The sequence below is a fragment of the Epargyreus clarus genome, unplaced genomic scaffold (genome assembly GCF_041222505.1).
Source record: "Epargyreus clarus isolate Ecla_fem2 unplaced genomic scaffold, WU_Ecla_fem_2.2 ptg000018l, whole genome shotgun sequence".
NCBI lineage: Eukaryota > Metazoa > Arthropoda > Insecta > Lepidoptera > Hesperiidae > Epargyreus > Epargyreus clarus.
In genome coordinates this window covers 11,139,509-11,159,565 of record NW_027332226.1, presented here as the reverse complement: position 1 = coordinate 11,159,565, position 20,057 = coordinate 11,139,509, and the positions used below count along the sequence as shown (strand labels likewise).

Genomic DNA, 20,057 nt, shown 5'->3' with positions numbered 1-20,057 from the left:
CCTATTTCTACGTAATAACAGCAGTGTTAGGCGCTGCTGTGTTCCAGTTTGAAGGGTGTGGTAAGGGAGACAGACTTTTCCGAGGCGTTCCAGCTTAGTCCTCAGGGGTAGCGGCGCATCTGTGGCCGACCTCAAGTACGAATATTTAATCCTATCTGGGGTTGATTACATATGTCCATGGGCGGCAGTAGCCACTTACCATCAGGTGGACTGCATGCTCGTCTGCTACTCTTACATTATAAAAAAAAAATAGCATGTAGCCCAAGTGGGCATTGCCACTAATTGACATTTGTACATACATGGATATACTACTAATTAGTAGTATGTCGATGGTCAAGTACAATAAAATACTATATCTACTTGAAGCCTGGCTTCTATTACGTATAAAACTACCTACTATTAACTACTATCTATTACGTATAAATTTGTTTGTAAAAATGTAGTGATACTTAGGAAATGTAGCTACATAAAATAAATATGTTTATTTTTAAATAAACGGAGTGCACGTTAGGTCACTGTTTCCATTACGTAGCATCTGCACATCGTATTTATAAAAGCATCTTTAAATTATTTTAATAATTATCACAAATATAAAATACCAGTAATCTAATGATATATCTAAGCTACATCACGTATCTACTTAAATTTTAGATCTGATAACGAATATTAAATAGCTGCCTAGTAGCGCGCGTAAATTTATACATACAATCTTTAATAAATTGAGCCGCAATTAATATTAAATTATTATCTAATAATGCTTGTAGATTGTGTATGTGGCAGAAAAAACACGCCCTATCGCAATCATACGCAGATAAAACGTCACGCCGATTGTGTTTTCTGAAGGAACCTCGTTCGGGATGACACTAAAATACAAATAGATTACTTTACTTATAAACTTCGTAACGAACGGAGCGGTTCTGCTTCAGACGCTTATCAGTTTTCGCTGTCTTAATTAATGTAAATAACATCACTGACAATACGTAAATAGAATGTATTACAAATCGGCGATATTTCGCTCGAGATGCCACGTCCTGAGGCATATTAATTTCTATTCATCATCTAAGGTATGTTTTCATTTTAATTCATAATTCACCAATTATTTCAAAACTATTAAGTGGATTATAAAAAAAAGGTTAATAAATTTCAAGAGCATTGAGTGATATATAATTCGGTTTGTCACGTTAGCACTAAAAATTAAATAAAGTCTTCAATTCTTTTTTTCTAAATAATTATCACCTCTCTTAACGATAAAGGAAAATATCCCGAGAAAACCTACATTCTTGAGTGTTCTTCATAATTTTCTCAAAAGAATATTTACCAACCCGTTCTCAAAAGTGGACGATTATGGGTTCAACCCTTGTTTGACAGAAGCCCTGAACCCAGCAGCGGTAAGATAAAGGATTTACATTACATCTTTGATTGTTAGTGTTCACATATTATCAGGTGTCAGTTAGGTTTTTTGAAACTTTTCTCAAGCTTTTCTTAAGCATACGGTAGATTCTGTATATATATAAGTCAATAATGCTGATAATGGTACTAATACATTAAAAAGTAAAGTATTTAGTTTTTTAAACTATAATTTATTTATAAAATTAAATACCGCACTTTTATAGTAAAACAAACTAAAATGTAATGATTGTTGCAATCTAGTAACTTGCCATGAACTTTCTCTATGGCGCTCGAACACCGCCTTGAAAATATAATGAGAAAATAAGAAAAAAATATTAAAATCATTTTGTCGTCATCGGTTCTTGATAATTGTTATTTTTTTGAATTAACTGAATTTTTTGAATTTAATTAACCCTTCAAAGTACGCCAAAATCGAGTTTAAAGTGATAATATTGTTGTCTGCTTTGCTTGTCTGCATCGTATATTGTATTCCTTTTTTATTTTAGGTACCTCATGAAAAGATAAATTAGTGACGACTTTTAAAATATTAATGTACTCGTATAACTTTAAGGAAAAACTGGCGGACTGACGTCAGACTGAATGTGTTTTTTTAATCGTAGGCTTAACTTAACTTCAATTTTAATTATTTATATGTAATTTTAATAATGCATTATTATTGTAAAAAATATTCTCAATTTATGTTCTTGAAAATATTTTTTTTACCGTAAACGCCCGTTTGCTCTACTCGCATCACCACGTGGGTTAAAGATAGTTTGAACCAAGTTTGTTTATCAACACCATTCAATAGATAGTATATAAAGGGTAGAACGCTTTGACCTCCAATGCATTCATTTGGGCAGGGCTATCGGCGACCTATAGAAATTATAACTTATCTTGACTATACGATAATATAATATAATGTTACAATGGAAACAACCGTCGGTCTTTATCACTATTTGTTACTTTTCCGCGGTTTATTCAGCACACCTGTTACATATTACTGTTTACTTTATGAACAAACATGAAACACTTGAAATAACTATGACAATTGCGAACTGTGATCGTACAAGTGTAAAAATATTTTTGCACAAATAATTCAGGGTCGCATAATAGAATTTCTTTGAGAATATTAGTGATACGTACATTTATAAATGTTTTTAATAGAGTCGTAGCTACCTAGTATATATTTAAAATACATAGAATAGGGATAGACGCAAAGTCTCGAGGGGTTCAAACTTAGTCCTCAGGGGTAGTAACAAATGTGACGGACCTCATGTTGGACTCCAATCATATTCCTATCTGGGGCTCGTTACTGACGTCGGCAGTGGTCACTTACCATCAAGTCGACTACGTGATCGTTTACTTCTTCTGTATTATGAAAAAGAACTTATAAAGAAAAATAATAATCAGGCCATATTTTGTATAAAATAGGCACTTCAAAATAGCAGGAAGTTTTTAATTCAACTTAATATTTTTTAGTGTTTATGTTACGCGATTACTCAATTACGCGATATCTCCACGATTGAGACGATAAACGACTTAAGTGATTAGGTCCACAAGTGGTCCTATTTTATGACATTTGCGAAGTATTCTGCAACTTTCCCTGAAATCCTAAATAGCATAATATCATACATGGCTCAAGTGTTTCTGAACCAATTTCTATGTGCAAAGTGTTTATTTTTTATTTATGCAAGCATACCTTTGACTCTTAGATAAAGAATAATTCTATCCTATGTAATTCAAAAACAACACAAATTAAATCGATCTCTAATTTTTTATGTATGCAAATAAAAATCGAATAATTAAATCTTTTAATAAGAATGATTAATTTTTAACTGTTTTATAACCACTAGAATTTAAATAGAATTTTGGTGAAAGATAATTTTGAAAACGGCATTCATTATCCTCTTTGTAACACGCGTTTACTATCACAAATTGTATCGCAATAAGAGCTAAATTACGCATTTAAATACGATAAGCATAATTTATACTAATATTATAATATTACTTATAACAATGAGTACTATAACAATAACATTTCATTAGGTCTGTACTTAACAAAATTTTCCCAGATATTGTTTATTTTAATTTTATCTATTTAATAATTAACAAACAACTCAAGGGATATCCATGTTTAATTAGTGAATGAAATTAATAATTAAATTAAATTTAAAGGTAATATCGAAAGGGAATGATATTCATAGAACATTAGGTACGTCTTTGATTTCAAAATTTGTGACCGGTTTAAGTTAATGCAATCCATGTTTTTGTCAATCAACTGTACATTTAATAGGGTGATTCTTTAAAACAGTAAACCTGTGATCGACCTAGGTTAGTATTCAAATTTTATCTGGGATTGATTACACGTCTGCTATTTGTATCACATAAAAAGTAGTTGTAATTATTGTAACGAATGTGAAATTATAATTACGTGCGTGACTCTACCAGTCTAACTTTTATTGACAAAAATATTTGAGTAAAATAAATCACACACAAAAAAGAAATATTGTACACAAAAAAAGTATTGAGTTCAAAATGTATGTATAATTTTAGTCTCGACGAGTGATAGCGATACGCAGAGAGGACCAGTCAGTATGGGAGAGACGCGCGCCCTTCGCACCCTCAAACGTGAACCGCCTCGTGCGGCAAGGGGTGAAAGTCATAGTGCAGCCCTCAAACAGGCGAGCATACCCTATGCAGGTAATCATTACAAATTATAATTATGTATAAAATGTTTGCTAATACTAATTATGTAGACGTAGAGATTTTTTATTTGACCGGGGTCTCTGGAAGTACCAATCGTATTTGTAAACATATTTTTGGAAATGATAATTCATATATGGAGGTTTTAGGCTATCACTTATGAAACTGGGTAGTCTAGAAATGGAGATTTGGCTTGACCTCTCTAGTAAATGCATCGTCGTATACGCGGGAGGTCAAAGAATAAAGATTTGTGGATTTTTTAACTGGGTCGAGTCGGAGTAGGTATTGTTGTAAAGCATAAATATTTTTGAACAATTTACGCATGAACGTTATGTAGGCACCTAGTATATAATTGCCCAGTCTCGTTGGTTTTTACAAAGAATACGGTAGAAAGATTAACGCTATTTCTAATGCTTTCAGTCATATATAAACGCAGGCGCAGTTGTCCAGGAGGACATAAGCGAAGCCGGCGTAATTTTCGGAGTGAAACAGACACCCATTGATCTGCTGATCCCGAACAAAACTTACTGTTTTTTCTCCCATACCATTAAGGCACAAGATGCTAACATGCCGATGTTGGATGCTATACTAGCAAAGGTAAGAAACCTATTTCATACTCTTCTTTGTAGCATATTGACATTGTTGCTTTTGTAGCATACTGACATGAAATATCATAGTCGTATTAGAGTTTTAACCAAATTCAAATACCTAGTCATAGAAGAACACACATTAAATTATCAACATATTTGCTAGAAGTTACCAACAGTTTGAGAGAAAAATTAAGACAAATTCTGTTTGTTTGCGCTTTTTCGAAATGATTTTTTAGGTACATTATTCAGTCGTGAATAGTCTAATTTCGTAGGGGAATTCTTCTTATTAAAGGGAACTAGCATAAATGGTTTAGACTGTTATCAAAATACTTCTTCTCTGTATTTATTATTAATTTTATTGAAATAAATACTTCTTTCCATATGCTTGTAGAACATTCGACTCATCGACTACGAAAAGTTGATGGACGACTCCGGAAACCGCGTGGTGGCGTTTGGCAAGTACGCGGGAGTGGCCGGCATGATCAACATCCTGCATGGATTGGGCTTGCGTTTGCTTGCACTGGGCCATCATACTCCATTCATGGTAAGCTATCACTGCATTGACGTCCACTACGCGCTCGTCTCTCTCTCATCTTTGAAAAATTATCCTGTTTTCTGAAGTACGTCTGATAATTGTTTCGGAGTTGCCTTTCAGGCATCGATGACTGTTTAATACGCAGTGTTTAACTGATACGCAATTAATACAATTCAAAAAAAACTTTGTTGTGGTTCAGCTTTTAGTAAAACACAATCAGTTAAATTCTATAAGTAAATAGCTAATTTACGCCATATTAGGAGGGCTTGGGTCCCCTTACTATGTGCGAGAAAAGATGAATTCTTTGAACAGGAGGACCTTCTTTGTTTTTTGCCTAAAATTTTAGATACTGCGTATTATTTGTTCCGAAAACCTCAGGTTCAAAATATGGTAAAAATTCTCATGGACTAAACGACTTTCTATTTTTTTCGTCAACCTCACTTTTGATTCCTTTCTGTAACAAAGCTTTAGCTATGTCCATGCATACAGTATTCTTCAATTCTTCCAGCACGTGGGACCAGCGCATAACTACCGCAGCTCCAGCATGGCTCGGCAGGCGATCCGTGACGCCGGCTATGAGATATCGCTCGGCATGATGCCGAAGTCTCTCGGGCCTCTGACTTTCGTTTTTACTGGGTCGGGAAATGTTTCTCAGGTAACATATAATATATTCGTCAATAAATTGATAATAAGGTAATCGCTATTTTTCCGCGTGTATACAATATTTGTATGAAGCACCATTTTATGACAACATTACGGATAATTAAGCAAGGTTTATTATATTATGTAATAAATGTATCGCTACATGTGTTATTAAACTAAACTTGGATTTTAATATTTACTACCTGCTACAATTACATAATTATGTAAAATAATGTTAATTGTATATCTTTTTATATTGTATATCTAAATGTGGAAGTCGGCGCTAATCCGTATTATTAATAGTTGATAAGATATATTGATAAATATTAATGACATAAATTTTTTTAGGGAAGTCAAGAAATTTTCCAAGAATTACCTCACGAATATGTTCCCCCGGAAATGTTACGAAAAGTTGCAGAACACGGCAGTAAGTTCTTTAAAATAATTGAAGCTTCCAATAAAAATCCATAAAAAATATCTGTAATCTGTAATATAAGTACTTATAAGGTGAAGATGATAAGTAATAGTAGACTGTAGATTTATTTCTCATTGCAATTTTCTACATATAAAATTGTAATGTAACTTAAAATTTTAATTGTAATTCAAAAATAAGTCTTTGTTACTTGAAATAAATACATAATTAAATTTAAAAAAATAAGAGTTAAGTTAAATCTTAATCCATCAATTTATATTTTATGTTTTGAAAGAGGATAATAAATAAATTTCATGAAATCTATTGAAGGAATACTTTATTGAATCTTATAAGAGAAAAAATATATTAATTAATTTTTCGATTGTCAGGTCCCAACAAAATTTACGGTTGCGAAGTTCGTCGGAGACATCATCTGGTGAGGAAGAACGGCGGAGGGTACGATCACGAGGAATATGAAGAACACCCTGAACGGTACATATCTACGTTTGCCCAAAAGGTGAGTTTACATATTAAAGCTCTAGTGTGCCTATTCCCCCTTGAAAATCTGAATGCTGTCAATCGTCATTATCGCAAACGCATTATGGTTCCACTGTATAAGGACCTTATTTATGGATCTGAAGGTTTTCAATTTATGTCATAGCATAGCCTACCATATTGATTACATCGGAGGTAATGGAATAGACAATTCTGAGACTCCTACTCAACAGTCGCTATTAAAGTAAATGGGTGTGGTGGTCACGTCACAATTGACTTTATGAGCATTCCAAAACTATCAGGAATCAAGATATTTCAACGCATACTCAATCACGCCTGATTGGTGGAATAAAAAGAAGGCCAATTTTCTACTCGTAAAAAAGATTTTAAATTTATCTATGACTAAGTATAAAATAAAAATAATTCGCCGTGCTTAATCAGGGCCAATAAAGATAGTCGCATTTGTATAAAATTTTGTTTTCGCGATAATATTGTTGTTATCTAATCCAATTCAATATCGAGGTACTGATTCCTAAGAATGTAAATACTCGTGCTTGCTAATTTATCGGTCATGGAAGTAGGTCATTGAAAGGCAAGTTAGTAACTATATAATAATATAATATTTTTCATACAGAAGCTATACGATATTAAGTGTACACTACTGCCCATCTTTTGGGCATTTTAAATGCCTTGTCAATGTAGAGGTCGAAATGTATTAAAATTATGTCGATCTTACTTGAAATGTAAGTTTATATAGTTTATAGTAACAGTATAATGTTAAATTATTACTAAGAAGGGATAGCTGAAGGTGGTACAACCCTTTGTGGTGAAGTTGGTAGAACCCTTTGTGGTTCGACTCCGGCGGCATCACCGCCATACCTATTCCAACCCAATAACAGCAGTGTTAGACGCTGCTGTGTTCCGTTTTGAATGTTTGACTGTTTTAAAATTAATATTTTTTTTGAAAAGGCGGATTTTTTAAAGTTGAATGGAGAATAACTGAAAAGTTTAAATTTAAATAACTAATTTAGAGCATATGTTTTCTAATTGTTTAGTAAACAATTTCCGAGCTGTTGAAGTTCATGGCAAGTTGAAGATAAGAAACGCAAACAATATTTAGATGCCCTTTCCACTATTCTAAAAATAGGTATTCTGTGTTCATTAATACCTAATAAATAACATAATGGTACCTATGTGCACCCGTACACCAGAGTAGTGCTTTGCCCCAATACCAGGGCCGGATTTAAGGGAGGGCAACCGGGGTGGCAGCCCCGGGGCCTCCACAAAAGAGGGGCCCACACAATAGAGATACGGATTTTTTAAAATTCCGACTAGTAAACACTAGTAAAAAAAAATCTTTTCTTTTGATATTTTATTTCGCTGTTTTACCTTTATCTACAGTACTTTGTACAAACATGAATACTAGAAGAATCTACCTGCGTTTCACGATAAAATATTTATTAAAAACTCAACTGAAAATATTGTTCATTTTATTCGGAAAATAATTTGGGGCCAGGGGGCCTCCACTCCTTTGTTGTCCCAAGCCCTCTAGACCTCTAAATCCGGCCCTGCCCAATACACTGCGTCTATTTTACACACTATACACGATGTTTTTTTTAGTAGATGACCAGAATCTACTAAATAGATTAACAGTTTATGTGGTTATTTTATTTATATGATCATATTTTTTATGAACAGATCGCTCCTTACACGTCGGTCCTCGTCAACTGCATCTACTGGGCCGTAGACAGTCCCAAGTTGCTGACCATTCCTGACGCTAAGCACCTTTTGCTGCCCTCACACACACCATGGCTGCCGAAGAGTATCGGAGCGCCAGCTTTACCACATAGGTAGGATTGTTAATTCCACCACAAATACAATAGCAATGTACTCGTAGGTACTATTTTTTCCCAAATTTGGTGCAAGTATTTCTTATAAGTCCAAATGTTTCTTTCCAATCCATTCGATCAAATGCTTCAATGCAAATCTTTGTTTGTTTGTTTTACTGCTGGACACAGATGTCTCCATACAACTGGAGAATATCTGGAGCATAGTTCACTTTGCTGCTTTTATCCGTATTGAAGAAAGAAGTCACTGATTAGTAGCCAATCCGTGTCAGATATTTGTAATCTGCCTATAAAGCCTCCAAGAAGATTTAATTATTACAATTCATGATCAAGAATCGAGATCGTGATCCAATATAATTACCTGTTCTAGAAATGCGTACATTTAGTAACTACGAGGCGCTGGTCACCCAATTATCTACTAATTGCACCCTAAATACCTTTGCAGATAAGTTAAGATATACACAAGTTGAAGAATTGCAGCCGACTTTGAGATGATGCTTATTCTCACGAAGAATTGTTTATTTTTTTAGAATGCTGGCCATCTGCGACATATCGGCAGATCCTGGTGGCTCTATCGAGTTCATGAATGAATGCACGACCATTGACACTCCCTTCTGTCTCTACGATGCTGACAGGAATAAGGATACTAAGAGGTACGGACCGATTTGGTATCGAGTGATGATATGAACCATATTCGTATGGATTATTATCGGATACTAAATTCTACGATTTGATTGTTCACCTCAAGGTATTTGAAAGAAAAAATGCAACAAAAAATATTAGGGCTTCAAAGTACAGAGTTCTTTCTGCGGGTTATGCATTTTTTTTGACATTCGGGTAAATCACTTACTCGTATACTTACTCTTGATAACCTTGAAATATATAAATAAATAATACATTTATGACGTTGACTATGCCATAAATCCAAGTTGACAATGAATAATTTTATAGCTACTTTTCTGTGTTGCAGCTTCAAAGGGCCAGGAGTACTAGTCTGTTCTATAGATAATATGCCGACACAGCTACCTCGCGAGTCGACGGACTTCTTTGGAGACCTTCTGTTTCCATACGCAGAAGACATTATGAAATCTGACGCTACTAAACCTTTAGAAGAACACAATTTTTCATCTGTTGTTCAAGGGGTAAATTGATTTCCATTCTCTTATAATTTCGTATAAAATAATTACTATGATTAAACAGATAAATTTATTGCAATGCACATAATAACTTTTTCAGATATTTAACGACCTTCAATGTTACGCATTTTGCCTCACAATATATCGTTTTATATTTACGTTCAGTAATTTGCAAAAACTTATTGTGCTTCCCTTTGATGTTGTTACACATATCATAAGTGATTTTATTTATTATTAACTATGTCTTATCAGCTTGTATGATATAATTTGTTTTGCACAGGCCATTATCACGAGTAATGGTAAACTGACGCCGCCTTTTGAGTACATCAATGAGCTGAGAATGGCCAACACGTGAGTAGCTTTCTTCTTCAATTTTAATAACTTAATTATTTTACCGATCGTCTTTACTTATACCAAAAATGCATCGTTTAATAGTAGTTACTTATAGAGTTTTCTTTATTTTGTATGATATATTTTTTTTAATTTTTGCATGGAAAATAACACAATATATGCGAAGTAATTCCAAGACAAAAGAGAATGTTCTAATTCTTAATCTAATTCTAATTCCATTATTCAGCCACAATTGAATTTCTTTCGATAGAGAAACATTAAGCATACTGACCGCAAATAAAAAATATATTTCAGTCGCTCACGTCACAAGGTGGAAGGCAATGACCAACAGAGCCCCGTGGTGATCCTGGGCAGCGGCTCCGTCTCCGGCCCCGTCGTGGAGTACCTAGCCAAGGACAAGAACATTGCCGTTACTATTGGTAAATAAAAACATTTATATTATTTTTTTCTCTTTTTTTTCTTAAATTTATTTTTTTAATTTTTATTTTAGTATATTTAGTTTTAAAAATTGTACTGTGTACTGCAATTGTGGTGAATAAAGTATATTATTATTATTATTTAGTATGTTGTTTTGATTCTCCCTTGTAAGGGGTAAAGTTAATCCGGCTGCGCGGGCCTTAGCCAAGCGTAGACGGAGGAGACTTTTAAGTTACAAATCTAGAAATTTACGGGTAATACGACAAGTATTGAGGATCGCAGCTTCTTGGAGAAGTGACTGTGTGGATGGAGGCATCTGTAATATGTTGAGACTGGCATCTAGAGTTTTGGGAATTACACCTGTTGTCGAAATTATAATTGGGATTGTCTTAACTGTGCTAACTTGCCATTGTCTTTTTATTTCTATTGCTAATTCAGTGTATTTGGCCATTTTTTCTGTGTATGTGCTAAGTAAGTTGTGGGTGTTACATACTGCAATGTCTATTATGAAAACGGTCTTGTTCATTTTGTCCAATAATGTTATATCCGGTCTATTGAAATGTACTGTTTTGTCGGTGATGATTGTTCTGTCCCAATAAATTTTATGATTATTATTTTCTAATATAGTGTTAGGTATGTATTTGTAATATGCGATTTTGTGTGGTATAAAATTATGTCTGTGTGCTAGGTTTTGATGGATTATTGCTGCTACTTGATTATGCCTATGTTTATAGTCTGACTGAACAATGGATTTACAAGCGCCTGTGATGTGTTGTATTGTTTCTGAACTACTGTGACATCGCCGGCATAAATCATTTAACAAGTTAGGGTTTTTGATTATATGTTTTTGATAATTACGAGTGTTTATGGTTTGATCCTGAATTGCCATCATGAAGGCCTCTGTTTCGGGGAAGAGCTCTCCACGTCGCAACCATTCGTTTGACGCCGCCTTATCAACGTGTGGCTGTTGCAAATCTTTAAAGTGTCTCCCATGCATAGCCTTGTTTTCCCATGCAGCAACTTTGTCTGGTATATTAACTAATCGTTCATTATGTTGCGGTGTTTTGTCACAAGGTTTAGTGGTGTTAGTCCGGTATCTGCTGCAGTGATCACTTTGTGCAGATTGGATCTTAGAGTATGGTCAAAGAAGAATTTGCGTAAAGTTGTTATTTGCTTATTATGTAAATTGACCACGTCTATTATTCCTCTGCCACCTTCAGCTCTGGGAAGTGTTAGTCTTTGTACGCATGATCTAGGGTGATGTTTTCTATGAGTTGTTAGGGATGTGTTTATGTTACGTTGAATATTCTTAAGTTCCGTCTGTGACCACTTAATAGTTCCAAATGAATAAGTTAATAATGGAATGGCGTATGTGTTAAGTGCTTCAATCAAGTTGCGTGAATTAAGTTGAGAGCGAAGGACGATGTTAAGTCTGTGTTGAAATTTCTTTATTATATCTTTTTTTATAAGTTTGTGATTAATTCTTTGATTTTGTAGAATCCCTAAATATTTGTAAGATGTGTTATGATCAAGTGAATCAATAATTTGCCCCGAGTCTAAGATGTAATCATTATGTACTAATGTGCCGTTTGTGACTGTTAGTGTTTTGCATTTATCTACACCAAAATTCATTTGTATATCTGCTGAAAATGTCTGGGTGGCATCTGCTAAAACATGTAGTGTTTTGGTTTTATTGCTGTATAATTTGATATCGTCCATGTACATTAAATGTGTAAGTGTTGTCTGGATGTTATTGATTTTAATGCGGAATCCGGCCTTTGCTTGATTTAACATATGAGAAAGAGGATTAATAGCTAAGCAAAACCATAATGGGCTAAAGGCATCACCCTGGAAAATGCCTCGCCGAATAGGGATAGAAGGAGTGTGCGATGTAATATGACTGTTTTGTGTTTTTAGTTTTGTAGACCAGTGATTCATGGCTTTTTCTAGAAACGATATTATTGTTGGGTGTATTTTATAGTGATCTAGTATATATATTAACCAGGAGTGAGGTACAGAGTCAAATGCTTTTTGGTAATCTATGTACATTATGCTTATATCCTTCTTCAGTGTATAAGCAGTGTTCATGACTACTGAGTCTATTATTAGCTGTTCCTTGCAGCCTTGGCTACCTTTCCTACACCCTTTTTGTTGCTCTGCTAGTATGTTGTTTTGTGAGACGTGTTGGTAAACAATGTCTGATATGCATCCTGTAAGTATTTTGTATATAGTCTGCAAGCAAGTAATCGGTCTGTATTTTGAGGGGTCAGCGGAATCTTTATCTTTGGGGATCAAATAAGTGACTCCCTGCATGATATATTCTGGTATTAATTCTGGGTTATTTATAAAGTTGTTAATATGTTTGTGTAATATAGTGTGAATTGATGTAAATTGTTTATACCAATAGTTATGAAGGTTATCAGTTCCAGGACTTTTCCAGTTATGAGACTTTTTAACAACTTTTAAAAATGTGTCTTCTGGTACGTGTTCATCATTTAGCAGACGCGTTATGCTGAACAGAGTCGGCCCAGATTTTGGACCAAAACTGATACATTTCTTCTTCGGTTGGTGATACATTGATATTTCTATTACTGTTATTAGTGTTTGGTGGCATAACTTGGGAATTTTGCGTGTTTAAATTAAGCTGCCTGTAAAATACTTTTTCATTGTTAATGAATTGAATGTTTTGTGTTTTTCTTAAATTGCAAATTAAATATCGTTTAAGTCTACTCGTAAAAGCGTTAAGTTTTTGTTTCATTGTATCTAAAATCAAATCAGGTGTAACATTTGGCCCTTCGTGATTGGAATGAATTATATATTTATTTTTGATATCCTCTACATGTTTATCTAGCTTTCTACTTCTATTTCCTCGTATATGCTGGGTCATTCTTCCTATCTCTTTTCTCAGCAACTGTATTTTATTTTCAATTCTTTTTTGCCACGGCGGTATATTTTGCCTGTTTTGGTGTAATGTATTTGCCGTTTCTTTAATTTTAGCCCCATTACATACGGCAGCTGTGTAAGCTGCAGCATAAATTATTGTTTGAAATAACATGAAGTCATGATCAATCGATATATATTTAGGGAGTAAGCTAGTATTTATATAATTAACTATGGAAGCTAATCTTTTACAAGTCTTTTGTTTAGGTATGTGTGGTCGATTAACTGGGCTAGAATATTTGAATCGATCTAATGTTTCTTGAAATATTTTTTCTATATTTGTGTAGTTTAAATGTGGTCTAGATGAAATTAAGTTACGAGAACTATTTGAATTTTGGATATTACATGACGTAACGTTTTGTCTATTTGTATGAGTGACTATACTATTTTCGTTATTAGACGTGTTACTTAAATCGTCATTATTGTCTGCTGTGCTTTCATTACCATTACTTAGTTGTAGGTTTAGGTGTGATCTTGAATTTTGAATTTCTCTTACTATATCCTGAAGTCTGTTTTCTGGTATATACTTATTATGTATAATAGATCGTGTTTGGTCTGAAATATGCTGTTCGGAGAGATCGGAAAATTGTGGGTATATATCGAGAAATTTGTTTCTAAGTTGTGATCTATAAGCAGTTTTATTCGTTTCGCATTCCGTTATTTCATAATAACATCTTATTAGAGTCTCATTCATCTCATGAGACCACTTCATTCTTCTGCGTTGTGTGTTTTGGCTATAGTTGTTTGATTGTGTTTGCAAATTAGAGTGGGTTTGTATATATGTGTTAACTTCTGATTTTATTCTCTCTAAGGTTTCATGGTCCAATAGTTTGTTTCTTAAAATAATTCTTCTTTGATCTCCTAATCGTTGCTTGGAAGAAATCATGTCTGGGAATTTACGATTAAATTCACTGTGTAGTTTGTCTAAATAGTGCCGAGTATCTGTCTCCATATTGGTTGCTATTAGGTAAGTGCGCCAAATAAATTGGTTCATCTCAGTTGTCCACTTTTTTCGCACACATTTGGAATCAGCAATGGGTACAGGATTATTGGCTTGCGCCTCCTGTACAACATTTGCTGACAAAGGTGGGGTTGATGATGATCTGCTATTAACTGTTTCAATCACTGACACTGAGTCGTGATTATGATCTGCAACAGTGCTATACTGGGCAGAAGTTTGCGACACGGTGTCCCCCCCAGAATACGTGGGACTGCCCGAGCTCGAGGGCTCGGGGCGGGATTCTCCATCGCGATTCGCTCCGGTACCCGCCTGGGGTAGTTTATTACCGCTTCTTAGACGAATCGCATTCTACTGTTTTACTATTGCTCCGTTAGCCTTAGGTAAGTAATTAGCTGAAAGCTGCCTAAGTCCGCCCCTCACGTGGTCACTGGTGTTCGGACCGGACGTGGAGTTAGGTTTGTGAGGGGCTTATTATTATTATTATTATTATTTATATACAAAAAAAAAACCACAATATTCGTCAAGCGAAATACTATAAGTAACTCAGAAAAGAACGTTATTTTTGGGATAGTGGGCATTTTTTTCGAAAAAAGGGTGACAATCTACATTCTCTATAAATTATAGGTTCTACCTAAATTTATTTGCTGTACAAATGCTTGGCCGTGGTCAGCGTTTGGATGGAGAACTCCGGGATCTTCGATGGAACACAACCAGAGTTCTCCAAACGCGACAGAAGGAGCAATTTACGCTCCTGCTGCATAACTGATGTTTACGACGTTATGCGGCAGGAGCACACATATCGCCATCCTTTCCGGGGTTGCTTAATGGACGTTTTGATTTCCAACTATTGCCACCCACAACTCCGATAACCCACTAAGTTGTGTTACGACAGGCAGGGGAAACCGTAGCCCTACTCCAGTCTCGGGACTACAGGGACAACTTGCACTTTTACTTATTGACCTCGCCTTACGACAGGCAGATGATACCGTAGCCCTCCTCTAGTCCCAGGACAACTTGTACTTCTACTTACCTAAGTAACTTTTCTACTTGCAGCGTCCCAAGTGAAAGAGGAGGCTGATGCACTAGCGGAGCGTTACGGCGTCCGCTCGGAGTACGTGGAGGCGGGCGACGAGCGCGCGCTGCGGGCGCTGGCGGCGCGCGCGCGGCTGGTGGTGTCGCTGCTGCCGTACGAGCTGCACGGCGCCGCCGCGCGCGCCTGCCTCGCCGCCGGCGCGCACATGGTCACCGCGTCCTACGTGCGCCCCGAGGTGCAGGAGCTGCATGACGCGTGAGTAAACCTCGATAGCAGGTAGAGTTGCTGCTAAACTGCTAGTCCGCTCCGAATATAGAAACGCGTCGCGCCGCAATAGAAAATTGTAGATATTAGCGGTACCCGTCCGCTACCCGCTTTCGCCCACGGGTACATAATTGCGTCAGTAAGTCCTTGCGTTACGGAATATATGCTTACTAAACCTGCACGTAACAACTTCAGGGCGGACTAGAAGTTTGACACGTACTAAATAACAGTACGAGGTGCAGGAGCTGCACGATGCGTGAGTATCCTTCAAGAGACAAAACCTATTAGGTATAAACCTGGGTCCTCTTTGTGTGCACTGAGATGTAGAAATTGCATGATGCGTGAATAGCCCTCGTAGACCTAGGCATAATAATATTAGGTGTATAATTGAGCCTTCTAGAAAGCTCAGTAGAAGGCACACGTGTGTCTCGCTGCTAGCCAGCCAACTACAAAAACGCGCGAACGAACAAATTCGCTCTGGGAACGGATAAAAGGATTAAAAAATAACAGTCTAATGCCTAAGACAGGACAGCAACTCGCTAGCGTAGCTTACACCAACTATCAATGATTATAGTTAAATTGTCAATATTAAGAAACGGTAAACGGAAAATAAATATGTAGCATACTTAGATAATTAAAATATATTTCCAATATCTACGTGATGAATTGAGTAATACAAATTATTATGTTTTTGTTTGTTGATAGTGCTAAGGATGCTGGAATAACGATTCTGAATGAGGTCGGCCTTGATCCCGGCATAGACCATCTTCTGGCGCTGGAGTGCATTCACGACATCCAAAGCCATGGAGGAAGAATCGACTCGTTTGTTTCATACTGTGGAGGTAATCCATTGATTTCAAAGACTAGAATATAGATATTAGACAATTTTATTTAAGCTAATTTATTGTTACTAATGTTTTAGGTTTACCTGCACCTGAATTCAGTGACAATGCCCTAAGATATAAATTCTCATGGAGTCCACGTGGTGTGTTACTCAATACTATTTCTGGAGCCAAATATCTCAGCAAAGGACAGGTAATATGTTTTATAATATTACAGATTAATTTTAGATTTAGTTAATGAAGTGGCTTTAAAACAAGAAACTGTTTATGTGTTAAGTAGGCCAGTAATTATGTCATATCGTGAGTAAGTTAGATTTTTTTCTGTATCTATTATTAATTTCTCTTTTTTATTTTTGTTTTTAATTTATTTAGATAGTGGAAGTGCTAAGCGGCGGCGAACTGATGTCTGTCGCCCAAGAATTGGACTTTCTTCCCGGCTTTGCATTCGAAGGTTTCCCAAACAGAGACAGTACTATTTACTCTAAATTTTATGGCATTGAAGATGCACACACCATGTTTAGAGGAACCATTCGCTATAAAGGTAATAAAATAGGTGTTTTGACACCTATTTTTTAAGATTATAAGGTAATTTAACATACTTAACGTTATTCCATCAGTATAAGTCATTGCTTCGCAAAGTTGATAAGAGGTGGCGCTGTACATTTTATATAATTTACAGGTTTTGCGGAAACAATGAAATCAATGCAATTGTACGGGTTAATAGACCCCAACCCGCATCCAGCTCTACATCCTGATGGTCCAAAGATCACTTGGGTATGTATTTTTGTTGTCAGATCCACATCGTCTGTATAGGATATCGTCTTATGTTCTTTACAAGGTGTAACAGAGGAAACTTTATGTAGTTTATCGAATTAGGATTTGAATTAGTTCAAGGAAACATTATTTTAGTAGCCACTATTTACATGTTTAGCATAATTATGTCTGCTAATTATGTGTGATTAATTGTAAGTTAGGATGTTTCAAATTATTCGTAAACAGCTTTGTAAGCATCTATTAGAATTTAGGATATTTGTGATTGAAGCGTCCTCACTTTCATTTTACCCATCACTTTACCCATCTTGGCTCTCAGCGCCAGCTCACATACGTCCTCCTTCAATTGGTTAGCTCTATATTAAATACAATTCAAATATTCACCTTCGCTACAGCGACAATTCGCCTGATTCGTCTGCGACCTGCTCGGTCTGGTGGACTCACCGATCTTCTACGAGAACCTGCGCAATTATTAGATCAGTATGAAAAATAAGACAAATACTCATCTTGCTTCTCAGCGCCAGCGTCCTCCTTCAATTAATTAGACCAGCATTAAATACAATACAAGTACCTGTCGTCTCGTAGCGACAGTTCGCCTGCGACCTCCTCCAATTGATTAGAACAACATTAAATAGAATAAAACCTGTTGGTTACCTTTCAACCCTGTTGTCTCGCAGCGACAGTTCGCCTGCGACCTCCTCCAATTAATTAGATCTACATTATATAGAATAAAATCTGTTGAAAACTGTTGGCTCGCAGTGTCCGTTTGCCTACGACCTCCTTCAATTGATTAAATCTACATTAAATAGAATAAAACCTGTTGGAAACTGTTGGCTCGCAGCGTCAGTACGCCATCGACCTCCTTCAATTCATTAAATTTATATGAAAATTAATACAAATATCCACCTTGGCTCGCAGCGTCAGTTCGCGTGCGACCTGCTCGGTCTGGTGGACTCGTCGATCTTCTACGAGAACCTGCGCACGCGGCTCGCGGAGCGCGTGGGCGGCGCGGGCGCGGCGGCGCTGGAGTCGCTCGGCCTGCTCGACGACGTCGACGTCGACAAGCGCGGCTCCCCGCTCGACACCATCAGCCACTACCTCAGCAGCCGGCTCGAGCTCGGTGGGTAGTCTTCTAAACACTTTGGGAATGATCAAATGTTTCAAGTGTTTTACAGTTTTAAAGTGATGTAGATATATAGGTACCTGAGATTTCGCTTTCAAGAATCCATGAAATTTTCCTATCTGCCAGCCAAAACCCTCTTAATTACGACAATCAATTGTCCCACCAATGTACATACCTAAAGAGAGAAAGAAGAAGTTTGGACTCTATTGACTTCTTTATAAAAGGGTAACTTGATTAAGCTATTGGCTTAGTCTGGTTTGGTAGGTGTGGTAAAGACTTACACCAGGAACTGAACCAATCCCTCAGGGTTCAACCAAAACAAATACAGGTCTGTGCCTTCAAATCTATATGCATATCAAATATTAATTGATTAAAGATATCCGAGAGCAGCAGTCACGTTACTGGTATGCAATGCATGCTAGCTTTTTTTATTTTATTTTAATAAATAATCTGGATCTCGAAGTACAAATAACTCTAGCATCTATCTATATGAATTTTTATAACGGTGATAATGAAAATAATCTTTCAGGAAAAGACGAAACCGACTTCGTGGTCCTCCGCCACGAGATTGGAGTGACGTGGAGTGATGGTAAGAAGGAGATGCGTGAGGTCACCATGGCCGTGAGAGGAGACCCGGCCAGCCACACCGCCATGGCCAGAACTGTGGGGCTACCTACTGCCATCGCTGCCAAGATGGTTTTGGATGGTAAGTTGAAAAAGCATAAAAGTGGAAAAGTTAATGGTAAAAAGGTGTAATATTTATTTCTATGTATCGTTTTTCCAATTTCCAATATTGAGTATCGAGTCTCGTAAGAAGTCTATGATCAGCAATTTTACTAAAGTTATACATACTACTTAGTAGTATGTTGCTATAGTAAGTAGGTGATTAGGTTATGCTAAATGCTCATCTGTTTTTTGACGGCGGCTTTTATGACTTAGCTCCCTTTCCCTTCCATTTTTCTTCTAGTTTAAATATAGCAGATTCAGCTATTTCCAATTAGACAATAAAACTCTTGATTTCACATTGGATGTATGCCTTATTTGCATTATTTTGAAGGATAGACAGTTAGGTACTTTAATCAAAAAGCCATTTGAGTTTTATATACACAGGGGGAAAGTGAAGAAGCAATAAATAGTTTCAACATTAATAATATTATTTTTACAGGTGAAATTCAACAACGAGGTGTAGTGCTTCCCTTCGCTCCTGTGGTGTACAAGAGTTTGCTATCAAGACTCCGATCTGATGGGATTGACGCTAAAGAAGTCTGCAGACCACTTAACTAATTATATACTTCAGTTTGGAATAGTTACTTAAAACACCTCTATTATTATGCTTATTCCTATATTATTTTAAGACTCCTCACTTACTCTATATGAAGCTAGACTTATTGTAATTAAATATTAATTTGTAAATATAAATAAGTTTTGAAGAGTAAGTTATTGAAATAAATAATATTGATTATTACAATCGTGTTTCAATTCAAAGTAGTCAAAATTAACAAAAAAAATAAAAATAAACTTAAGTAACGGTAACTTTACTTTTAATTTTAACGACAATCAACAACGGCTGATATATAAAACCTCATGCGATAAAACATAACCTACC

General features: G+C 35.9%; 1 protein-coding gene across 1 annotated transcript; it reads left to right on the top strand.

The window, feature by feature from the left end:
• The first annotated feature begins 873 nt into the window (after positions 1–873).
• Positions 874–19,910, top strand: LKRSDH (lysine ketoglutarate reductase/saccharopine dehydrogenase). Its single transcript, XM_073083073.1, has 20 exons — positions 874–1,064; positions 3,943–4,089; positions 4,513–4,689; positions 5,074–5,226; positions 5,726–5,872; positions 6,208–6,286; positions 6,661–6,788; positions 8,465–8,616; positions 9,144–9,266; positions 9,584–9,755; positions 10,030–10,100; positions 10,395–10,519; positions 15,472–15,706; positions 16,421–16,557; positions 16,638–16,750; positions 16,930–17,098; positions 17,237–17,331; positions 18,247–18,448; positions 18,981–19,157; positions 19,617–19,910. Exons 1-20 carry the CDS (start codon positions 990–992, stop codon positions 19,733–19,735), a joined length of 2,796 nt encoding a protein of 931 aa, XP_072939174.1. The 5' UTR covers positions 874–989; the 3' UTR covers positions 19,736–19,910.
• Positions 19,911–20,057: the final 147 nt, after the last annotated feature.